The sequence below is a fragment of the Archocentrus centrarchus genome, chromosome 11 (genome assembly GCF_007364275.1).
Source record: "Archocentrus centrarchus isolate MPI-CPG fArcCen1 chromosome 11, fArcCen1, whole genome shotgun sequence".
In the NCBI taxonomy this organism is placed as follows: Eukaryota; Metazoa; Chordata; class Actinopteri; order Cichliformes; family Cichlidae; genus Archocentrus; species Archocentrus centrarchus.
In genome coordinates this window covers 32,392,953-32,405,490 of record NC_044356.1, presented here as the reverse complement: position 1 = coordinate 32,405,490, position 12,538 = coordinate 32,392,953, and the positions used below count along the sequence as shown (strand labels likewise).

At 39.0% G+C, this 12,538-nt stretch overlaps 1 protein-coding gene across 4 annotated transcripts in view; it reads right to left on the bottom strand.

Annotated features, from left to right (window-relative positions):
- Positions 1-12,538, bottom strand: part of thrb (thyroid hormone receptor beta) — a 123,857-nt gene that overhangs the window by 13,686 nt on the left and 97,633 nt on the right. For all 4 annotated transcript variants that reach the window (XM_030740630.1, XM_030740634.1, XM_030740631.1 and 1 more), the window contains exon 4: positions 10,974-11,024. In XM_030740630.1, the coding sequence (XP_030596490.1) occupies positions 10,974-11,024 (51 nt within the window). The remainder of the gene's footprint in view (positions 1-10,973; positions 11,025-12,538) is intronic.

Below are 12,538 nucleotides of genomic sequence, written 5' to 3'. Positions count from 1 at the left end.
AAGCTTTTGATTTACTAGTCCACCTTTATTCCAATTTTCAGCTATGATTATGTGATCTGGGCAATGACTTAAAGAGTAAAGTCGCAAATACAAGTGGCTAAAATGAGTTACATCTCTAGTGTAGGTAGGGCTGCCGTAGAGAGCTTAACATCTGGAGGGATCTCAGAGTAAAGTAGCTGTTCCTCTATGTCGAAAGGAGCCAGCTGATGTGATTCAGGCATCTGGTTAGGATGCCTGCATTTGGAGGTTTCCTGGGTGCACCCAATTGGGAGGAGACCTCAGGGTACACAGAACACACTGGAGAAATTATGTATCTCATAGCCTGGAAATGCCTTTGGATCTTAGCTAGAAGGACATCTGAATACCTTGCTCAGCTTGATGAAGCACTGTAGTCTACTTAACTACTGACTTGGTTATTGAAGATGATAAACTACTCAAAAAACACCTGGAGTGAAAATTTAATGAAGCGTGTGTAATTATTGTGAATTTGATAAAAACTTCTATTAAGGCTGAAGATCAGAATAACTCAAGAGAAGTGATTTCATATTTACCCAAAGTGACCAAATAAAAAGTGCTGCAAAGTTATGAGAACTTCAACTATCAGTGGAATTCTATCAATATAATTTTACAAATTATAATTTTAATATATAATTATAATTAAATAATTATTATAATTATCATCACTAGGTGGTGTACAAGAACACCTATCAATTATATGTTATGCTACTGTATATCGTGTAGAAACCACAATGAAAATGTCATATATATCCGATGATGTTTATGACCTACTGCTGATTTCCTGTGGCCAAAGGTAGCACTATGAGTGTGACCTAATATTGACACATAGATGTCTCAAGACTTGACCTTTTGGGACAGACTGGACAATATATATTTGAGATATGAAAAAATTTTGCATCCTCTGGAAAATCATCTATTTCACGATTTCACACATGCAGATGAAATGTAGAGCCGGGCTGCTTCACTGAAATTTTGTATGTGACACTACAGAGCCATTTTGCCACATCCACAGGACAACCCACAAAATATGAAAGCATTCATCATGTCCAAGGACTGTTCCAAACTTCATGAATTTTTAAGCTTTCCTAACCCCTCAACAACAACTTCCTGTTTCATGACGAATCCCCATGCCACCAAGACATGCCGTTAAATAAATAAAAAAAAAAAAAAAACAAGAGTTCCCTTTTGTCACTAAATGGTACTATGACTGCCATTAAAAACATTGACATACACATGGATTCAGGGGTGACCCTTTAGCAAACAGATTGAACAATGTATGTGTGAATTACAGCAAATAATGTCATGGCGAATGACCAAAATTTGGCAAGTTGCCACAGACACACCTTTAAATGAAAACTCAAAAACTTTGCAATTTAGCAACCAGCATCTGTAGTTGAGACTTACCGAGTATGAAGTTGATCCCATTGGAGGAGTTTTAAAAGGTACAACACCTGGAAATCACAAAAACTGCCCAAATGACCTAATAAATTCAAATGGTGGACTTCCTGTTGGGTTTAGGGCATGGCTCCAAAAGGATTTTATTTTTTTTTTTTGCGCACTGTGATATGTTACATATCCAGCTATCCATCCATCCATTCATCTTCTGCTGCCTATCCAGATCCAGGTCACAGGGGAAGCAGTCTAAGCAGAGAAGTCTCCCCCTGGCCAGCTCCTCCAGCCTTTCTGGGGGGACACCAAGGTGTTCCCAAGCTAGCCAAGAAATGTAACCTTTCCAGCATGTCCTTGGTCTGTCCAGGGGCCGCTTTCTGGTGGGACATGTCGGGAACATCTCACCTTGGGGGCGCCTGTGAGGAAACCTAGTCAGATCCCCGCATCAACTGAGTAGAACTTACAAATCTTTTGATGCAGAGGAGCACCAAGAACGAGCCCAACTTATTACTGGCTATGTGGACCAAGCTTTGGAAAAGCTTGCACAGATAGTGGTAAATGGACTAGTTTTTATATAGTGCTTTTCTACTTTACACTGAGCACTCAAAGTGCTTTTACACAACAGGTTTACATTTACCCATTCACACACGCATCCATACAAGCACTGTTTTTTTCTATTTCAAAATGCTTTCTATCAAACACTCGCACACACTGATTGTCTGACGGTTGCATCAGAGAGCAACTTGGAGTCCAGTACCGAGGATACTTTAGTATGTAGACTGGGGCAGCCAGGAGTCGAACCACCAACCTTCCAATTAGTAGGTGACCTGTTCTACCTCCCGAGCCACAACAACATGTCAGATACCCCGCGCTCCCAAAGCAGCCCCACAGGATTCCCCATGAGTTGTGATCAAATGCCTTCTCCAAGTCCACAAAACAAATGTAGACTGGTTGGGCAAAGTTCCTCACACCCTCAAATATCCACAAGAGGATGAAGACCTGGTCCAGCGTTCCACAACCAGGATGAGAACCACAGTCTCAACTCTCCTCCCTGGCATAGACATTCCCAGTGAGGCTGAGAAGTGTGATCCCCATAAAAGTGCGACACACTTTCCGGTCCCCTTTTTTGAAGACAGGAACCACCACACCGTGTACTAAATGTCATACATTTACTTATTTAAGAAATAACAATATACATCTCATACTGTGAACAAACATAAATAAGTGTAATAACATGTAATAGATGTCTAAAATTTAACTCTGAAATAAAGAAGGACTAAGCTTTTGCAATTCTACCCACGTCCAAGATTCACAAAATGCTTTTCACCAAAGCTTACGTGCGTGAACTTGAATGAGTGTGAACATCTTTAGGGGCTCAAAAAGGTAATTCATTTTATAAAATAATAAATGGTCAATGGACCAGATCCTACAAGGCCTTCACACTCTCAGTGCTAATACCATAATAATATTAATATCAATAATAGTTTTAAATGGAGCTGCAGATCTGTGTGTTTGTAGACAGAAGTTTTAAAGTATAACAATCAAGACCAGCATAAGCAAATAGCTAATGGAGAAATACTAAGAACCTTTTCTGTCTTTATTTTTGTTTACTATAATTATTGTTCTAAAAGTAAATGATGAATGAACTTTGCATAAGCTTATTACTATTTTGTTTCCTTTCTCTGTAAAAGTCTTCTTGATATCTGCCTCTCTGTGAGTAGTAAGACTGAAAAATTTTAACACAAGACCTTGAGCCTGACCCACGGCAAGCTCTCTAATTGTTAATAGGTTCTTAATTACAGACAGGAACAACAGATAGAACAGTTAAGCCTTTGCCCGTTAAATACAGGTCACCTGTCAAAGTTAGACATGTTAAAACATGTTTTGCTGTACATTCATTGTAAGACTTAAAAGTTTTCATTTTATATATGCCCATATGCAACATATGCATTAAAATGCCAGTGGAAAAAAACTCCAAAGCTTAGTTGAAAATCAATAATTACTATAAGGGTTTAAAGACAATCAAACAGCTAAGAAATAAAAATAAAGATCAAACAAACATAAACATATGTAATTTAAAAATACTAAAATCTAAACCTCTTGTGGAAGTGGGCTATGAAGCTGATCAAGCACGACCTCTAGTGCTTTATTAAAAATGACCCTGAATTGCTCCACATGGGACATCTTTTCAATCAAACAGTAGTGACCGCATAATAAGATTTAACATTTTGACTACGACTTGTTCTGTTAAACATAAAGCATGAACAGGAGAGCTGGCTAAAATGAATGTTCAGCGTTTGATTGATCTGCCTGGATGGACAGTTAAAAAGGCTTATCAAGGGATTAGCAACTCCATAAATGCAATAAGTGTGAGTGTGTGACTTATTGCATGTGATCAACATGCAACAGCTGGTAAGAGGCTGGTCCTATGAGGTAAATCTTCTTGCAAAGAGGGCTTGATACCAGTTTAACTTTTTGATGAGGTGATGCCCTATTCTTGAACTAATCTTGTTTGTAGTTTCTTAACAACTGTTAAGCATTTGTCAGACAGAGTTTAACGCCTGTCAATAATGAAACAATCTGTTGTCTGAGTGGATGGTGTGGCTGTCTATGCCTTTTTCCACGCAAGGTTTTATACACCTCACTGCAAGCTGCGATAAATTAATTTTATTTTTCATCACATTTTTTAATGAAACTGCAGAATTTTGAATTACATCGTTACTGCATGAGTGAAACCCTGTTTTTGTTTTTTAGAGAAGCATATGGTTTATAAGATGCTGAAAGCCTGCAGTAGAACTTACATTAAATGCATGACTTTATTTTTAAAAATGAATACATTCATAATTATATATTAAATAAATATATTTATATGCATTTATTTATTTGTATCAATGCTGTTTCCTGGTTAAAGCTATTTAACACTTAACATTAAGCATACCGTTTGACAGCGATAAAGACAATAGCAAGTGTCTTCAGATCTGAAGCCCAGATCTGAAGACACTTTATGTCTGTTAATACAATATTATAGCAAAAAATTATAGAACAAAATTATAATTTAATATTTCAGATACCCAGTGTATTGCTTTTATTAACTGCAAAACAGCACAAGCACTATGGCTGAACTGAAAAAGAACAATCTACAATAAATCAAAGACCATTTATGAATTTTTCTACTTACCTGGGGTAGTGACTGAATGCCAGCTGTCTCTTTTTTCTCGCCTACTTTACAAATGCAAATGTACAAATACTCTACGGAGCACAAACGTCTCTTGTAGTTGACTCCAAGTATTCCTGCCAAACAGGTGAAGTACCCAGCGAGGCCTTCCTATTTTTGACAAAAAACCTCCCTCACTTCTGTTTTACAGTCATCTTTCCTCGCCGTGCACATGGGAAAGTAGCTTCACTGCCAGTGGCACCTCACCACAGTGGCCCTGCAGCCGGCTTTTGTACAGATGTATTCCCTCCTTTGATCAGTTAATGACTCAGGGGGTTCAAAGCTGGTCATGAACAAATTTTGGGTGTGAGGAGTGTCTTTTATCCAGAGGTCCTCAGTTAACATGATCTCCTGTGCCAGTTGTCCCTGGCTACTCTTTGTTACCTGAGGAGGCCACATTAGTTGTGAACCTTTACCCTTAAAGTTCAGGGTAAACAGAGAGGAACAACAGAAGGCTACCCTCAGCAGAGGTTAAAGTTGGAGAGGATTATCCAGGACTTTAGGATAAGGTGGGTGAACTTGTTTTGAATACTGCGCTTCCTTTTTTCCCCCATTATAAATACCGTCATTACGTCTTCTACAAAACTCCGAAAGGACTGGGTTCCCATCACGTTGGCAGACCTGTGCATATGTGCTGAACGAATGACCAGATTGCTAATAAACATCGCTGCATTTATGAACATGAATCATTTCATTTAAGGTAAAACTGATTAGGGTTTTGTTGATATTACATAACCTGATCTTGTTATGCCGGATCACCTGTGAAGCGCAGATCACCAGCAAAAGTCCCAAAAAGTTTTTGCAGGCGAGACTGAGGATTTGTCATTAACAAAACTAGAGACACTTGGTTTGACCTGATAATATTGAACACATAAAAAAAGGCAATTTTTTCCTCCTCTGAACAATCTGAAGGTCAAACTGTTACAAAGTTTTCATCAGAGCTGGGTTTCCTTTCAGCGCTGACTTCATTAAGAAGTCCAGAAAAGAGCCACTGCTGAGAAAGAGATTCAGTGCGTAAAGCATGATGTTAAGAGGTTTTTAGAGGCCAAATATTACCGAATGTGATTTTGCATAATACACAGAATTTAAAAAGTGAAACAAAGCTGACAAATACATTTCAGTTTGAACACAGATAAGAAAACTTATAAAGCTCCACATTCAGGGCATGATAGAAAAAAAAGGCTTGCACTAAGCGAGGGGGTCAATAGGTTTTTGTTTGAAAAAAGTGGAAACATGAAGGAAACACGATTATCCATTCAGATAGAACAGAATGAAAGTTGAATGTGTAAAAAGGATTTTTCTAAATAAATGAATAAGGACAGTTTCTAGGCATGTATTTTCCTTCTTATATTGAGCAGTTTTCCCACATGCACTTCAGCCTTGAACTGTAAACATTAAATGAGAGAACATAAATGCATTAAAGGACAACTCTTTAATTTAGTGTTGAACTCTGTTTAATTGTGTGCTCCCCTGTGCCTCGAGTCCTCAGGCTTACTGCATGTTTGCCTTGATTTCCCCAATCTGCCACAACACAACTCCACAGCTCATCACTTCTGCCTTTTTGTCCAAATGAATTATGTACACTTAACATTCGATCTAAAGATTGATTTTCAATAAGTGGTAATCAAGAATAGGTACGTTAGAGGAATTATAATCAGCCAGACTGGTTATAGCCCAAATTCCAGTTTAAACTATTGAAAAGGGATACTACTACCTACAATGGTGCTTGAATGACAGTAAACATTTTAGAAGTGTCCATATTTCTGCTTAAATATGACGTGAAACATCCTCAGGTTTCCACAAAACTGTCAGACATTGTCACAAGTCACAAGAGACGACAGACAGCCAAGTTAATCAAATAATGGAAAAACATTAGACTTGCTTATTTACCGCTGGGGAAAACAATAAAATGTATAAATGTTTACAAAGTATAACAAACTATAGGAACCTCTAGGATTAGACTTTCAGTTAAAGGTAAAGTCGGGCGTGCCCAATCAGTGCACAGATGGTCAAGTGTGAGTGGGTGCCCTGTTTTTATTTATTTTATAAGAATATCTAGAAATCCACTAAATTCTGAACTTCGAAACATGTTTTTAGGGAAGCAAATCATGGCACAAACAAAGGAATGAAGGATGCTTCTCTGTAACAGTCTGTTACCTCTGTCATTACAACTAAGGGACTGGCATTCAAAAACTACTAAAGCATGCATGTATTATTGGCATAGTTTCAAAAAAGTAAACTTTATTTGTACTTATGGCATTTGCTCTGGAAGCAGTTAAAATACTAATTTAGTTGCAAAATCACTTAAACCCGTACATGAACAGCTCAGTTCACTGAGTGGTTCTTGCATATGGCCTGCTGTCTGTTAAGTTATGGAAAACTGCATCACACCTTAAAGATAATCTGCATGAGACTGTATCTGAGCAGATCATGCTGAGCTCTGCACATCCTTTTTGGAGTCACAGTAGCAGGAGCAGGACGGAGATCAAACTGCAGCTGGAATACCTGCGTGACAGATGTGGTGGGTCTGCAAAACTTCTTTTCCGCCAAGAAAGACCTTGAAGAGATTTGGAACAGACAATTAAAGATTAGACTAACAGGCTCATATTTTTACTTCATATTCAGTTCTACTCGTTGTTGTAACGCTAAAGGATGCTCCAATCCAATTCTACATTTTGTTTTTGTGTGTTTTAATGGAATTTACAATAATAAAATCCTTTATTTCTGATGACATTGACGTTTGCATAGTGGTAGCTGCTTGGGTTGAAGATGGCATTTACTCCAGAAATGAAGTACTAATAAAGTTTACTTTTTGAAACTTTGTTGATAATACATGCATACTTCAATGATTTTGAATGCCAGACTCTCACTTGCAATTTTACATAAGTAAATACATTCTCCAGTCAGTACTGACAGAGGTCACAGACTGCTGCAGAGAAGCATCCCTCCTTATTTACTGTGACTGGGCTTTGGAGACAGAGGCATTCGTACACAGTTATTCTGCTTATTCACATTTCATAATTCCTTTAGTGTGATAAAGCGAGTACTTTGACCATCCTTACATCAATCCTATCCTAGTCTGTCTCTACACTCTGAATATGTACGGTAACTAGATAGTTAGATCCTCCACTGACTCCTATACAGTCAGTTTTTAGCTAACTGCTTCAGCTAGCTCCTCTCTGCCAGCTGACATCAGTCTGCTGGTGAACCCTAAGCTCAGTAATCAGCTGTTCCGGTTAAAAATCTCATTTTATTTTTTACACAGCTCCAACAGGAGCTGCTGATGAAAGCTACTGAACAAACTGAAACAGGTACTTACAGTTAGCATGTGGTGAATCCAGTGATCAGTCCAGCTGAGCAGACTTATGCAAAGTTGGAAGACTGAGTAATACGCCACCTGGTGGTGCGTACTGAGCAGGTGAGAAATCCTGAGCCCGTGAGCCTGAGCTCAGGGTGAACGAACCTTCGATTACAGACAAATCGCTGCACGGCTCTGCGGTGGTAGAAGTGTTGCAAAAGTCATGTGTGTAACAAAACTTTAAGATTTTTTAACCATTAATATCTATGCACGCCTGCAGATTAATTTACACATTTACAAATCTGATTACACATACGGATCTGAATACGCAAACACAGATCTCAGTACACACACACACACAAATTGCAATACACACAAAAATAGTTTTGCTACAGTAATAGCCCAATACTCGATCTCCTGAACCACAGCCACCCCTAATGACAACATTTGTCATCAAAGAACCCCAGGGATGAACATGGTCAGCAGTTCTAACTCTGCCCGAATGTCAGCAAAAATCAAGGTTCATTAGACCACCCAACGTGAGCCCATGTGAACTGTAGCCTCAGTTTCCTGTTCTTAGCTGACAGGAGAGGATAAAATTGAATTGAATTGAGTCTCTCTAAGGGAGAGGCCAGACGCCCTTTGGAGGAAGCTCATTTCTGCTGCTTGTATCCATGATCTCATTCTTTCTGTCACTACCCAAAGCTCGCGACCATAGGTGAGGGTAGCGACGTAGATTAACTGGTTGATCGACAGCTTTGCTTTCACAATCAGCTCCCTCTTTACCGTAATAGACCAGTGCAGCATCCGCATCACTGCAGATGCAGGCCCAATCTGTCTGTCAGTCTCCTGCTCCCTTCTCCCGTCACTCGTGAACAAGACCCCAGGATACTTAAACTCCTCCACCTGGGGCAGCAACTCGTCCCTGAGTTGGAGATGGGCACTCCACCCTTTTCTGTCTGAGGACCATGGCCTCAGACTTAGAGGTGCTAATTCTTATACAAGCCGCTGCACACTCGGCTGCGAGGGAGAGCGTATGGTGGCTGGGCATTAGCCCGTGGTGCCTGGCCAAGCACAGCCTGAAGAGGAGACATGGGCTCACCCTCCCTGTAGGCCCACCACCCGCAGGAGGTGTTGTAGGAGTCGGAAGCAATGTGTCTCGGGCAGTGGCCAAGGGTGGAGACCCTGGCGGACCAATCTCCGGCTATTGAGACTGGCTATGGGTTTTACCAGACATTACAGAAATTTGCTGCAGATTCTCTGCATATGAGATCAAGTTTTCAGTGTAGCTACATGTATACTTGGACAGAAAAATGTTTTGTATAGCTTAACCTGATCACTGGGTAGAAATGCTGCATATTTCAAGAATTAAGTAATTTTTTTTCATGCACAAGTTTGAAATTATCTTGGATTTTCTCTAATCAATACAGTTTCAAAAGTATACATACACCCCCACTAATATATGTTTACATGTCCATTTGCAAGATGGACACACCATTCAGGTGTATGCTAACATAGTGTAAGAATGGACAGACAGCATGATTTTAGAGAAACAATTGTTGCTGCCCATCAGTCTGGGATAGGTTACAAGGTCATTTACAACAATTTGAAGAAAGAAGCAATTAGAAAATATTCAGGACGGTCACCAATAGGAGCATCCCAGCAAATTCACCCTGAGATCAGCCTGTGCAATCCTCAAACTGCCAAAAACCCAGGAGCTACGTCTTAGACTCTACAGGCCTCAGATAGCATGTTAAATATTAAAGTTCATGATAGCACAATTAGAAAAAAATATGGCCTTTTCTCTCTAAAGACAACATGGCAGCATGGCTTAGGTTTGCAAAGTTGCATCTGAACAAGCCACTTCTGGAACAACGTCCTTTGGACAGATAAGACTAGAGCGGAGATGTTTGGCCATAATACACAGTGAGACTGTTGGTGAAAATCAAACAGTATATCAGCACAAACACGACAAACGCCTCATATCAAGCACAGTGGTGGACGGGCAATGATTTAAGTTTGTTTTGCAGGGACCTGAGCATCTTGCAGTCGTTGAGTTGACCAAGAACTCCTCTGTATACCAAAGTATTCTTGAGTCAAAGAGGCCGCCTGTCTAAAATTGGGTCGTGCAACAGGACAATAATTTCAAACACACCATCAAATCTATAATAAAATAGATGAAAAATGAAGGTGTTGCAATAGCCCAGTCAAAGTCTCACTTGAACCTGACTGAAATGCTGTGGGAAGACCTATCATACCAAAATAATGACTTTAAGCTACTGCTGCTAAAAGCTTTTGAATACTGAATTTCCCCATCGTGGGACTATCTTCAATGAGGGGGATACTTTGTTACCAAATTATTTTTAGTATGTCCTGATATGTAAAATATTGGAATCAAAAGGGGATAAAACTTTCTTTTCACTATGGCTGTGTGTAAAACTTCAAAATTTAAACACAATACTTTATCATTATGCTGAATCACCTCTTTCACCAAAGTTCTGTAAGCATCTGAAAACTGCTGAGACACTTTTAAAAGTCAAATGTTTTCCTATTTGTGCTTGTTTTCACAGATGCCCAAATTATTCATACCATGTGGACTAACGCACTCCTGCCCCATACATACTGGCTCCCGAACCTCAGAATAAGCATAAGTTTTCCAAAAAGGAATAAAATGTTTCAACATTTGATACTATCTTTGTAAAATTTTCAATCATATATCCCATTTAGATGATTTGAAAAATCATTGCCTCCTGTTTTTTTAAATCATTTATGCAGTTTCCCACCTTTGGTGAAATCAATACAATTAGGACATGATTTGTTTTGAACTGAATCTACACAAAACATTTTGAAATCAAATTACTCCAATTTTGAAAAATGTACACACATTTTTTCCCCTCACATCTTCTAATAAAGATTAATACCCAAACTAAAAGATCAAAAATAGACCCCCCCCCCCCCCCCCCCCACACACACACACACACACAAGTGATCCAAAGCTCACCCAGACTGACAGAAGAAGAAAAAAGCAGCGTTGAAAGGGAGGATAAATATTACCATTTTGAATGGCTTCATCTTTCCAGCGGGGGGAGCATTTTTCTGCTGGCTCTAAAATAAATGGGAGAGGCACTTTAAAAAAAAAAAAAGCTATGTGGTCATTAAAACAGGTGAGACAGACAGAGAGAGACTGGTGCTGCTCTGCTTTTCACATGAAATTAACAATATTCAGAAGTCAGCCTAATAAAACAGCGAGTTAATGTGCATGATAAAACAACACCTCAAATGTCACAGTGTGTGGTTGTTATCTCATGGTGCTGTGTGGTGAATGAGAAGTTCCGGTTCATTTTTCTTAGTGTCATATAAGTGAGGGTAAGTCTGTTACCTATGTAAGGATTGTCAGGTCAGTGAGGTTAGCAAGGCTGGTTAAATCCAATTTCAGCCCTGCTGACCTCACTGATGCCCAATTTGCTAGTTAAGTAAATAAATGAACAGGTCCCCATCCTGTCCTGGCTGTTTAATATGGGACAGAATGTCTGAATGCAGCAACACTAATACCTGAAGAGGGTCATCAAGTCCTGACATTTTTTTTATTTTATGTGTGAACAGAAAAATGGTGATATGTGTGAAAAAGCAGGTAATTTGATGCTTAATGGATTTTTCCATTAAGTTCAAACTGACATAATTTTTGGTCTCAAAACATAATGCAATGTAAGAATAGAGTAGTTCAGTTAGAAGATTTTTGGTTTCACAGTGAGACAAAGTTGGAGTGAAAGGGAGTGATTTGATCCATTTCTGTTGAAATGATTAAAACATTATCATGATTGACTTTAACCTTTCCTCACAGGAAATGTTTGTTTTTGTTTTTTTGGGATACTGTTCACAACATGGAAACCTGGTCCTCTGGTAGTAAGGACAGTACATCACTATCTGACCAAATTCAAATAGTCCCTCTGCACATGAGCAGAGGTAAGACTTCCATGCCATGCAGGAATTCTGCCTCTGATGTTGCATACTTGTCAGTGATCTTTGCCACTGAACACACTGAAAGAAAAAACAAACCTGTACATAAAGACTGGTGCTCGAAGTGGGTTTCCTGACTGCCTGGCTACACTTAGGGTTTGGTTATGATCTTTAAGAACTATTTCTTAAGAAACCCCATCTAACCATGGTACAAATTTAGTGTTTATAAGTGATAAAAACTAAACCTCCATATTGGGAGGAGGGGGCAGCATCAGAAAATCTCCTTAGGGATGGAAAAAAATCACTGCAGTGACAAAAGGAAACACTTTTGGATGCAGCCGGACCGATTACAGGTCAATACTAATATCTGGTGATTTACAAATCTGATATTTTGGTTGTTTTTTTTCTCTTTCACACATGATGTATAAACAAATTTCCCTAACATTTGTTATGTGCTCATTTATGATTCCTTGCTAATATAATATGACAATGTAGTTTAAAAATAAACTTGTTTTTACTGTTACAAGTTGTGGATTACTCATTTATGCTCTGCCAAACTTTGCTCAGACTGGCTGTTATAAATGCCCATACTGATATGGGCTAATACTAGCTGATATACTGGCTGATATGTCAGTGGGGCACCTCATCTTTTAATGGCAACT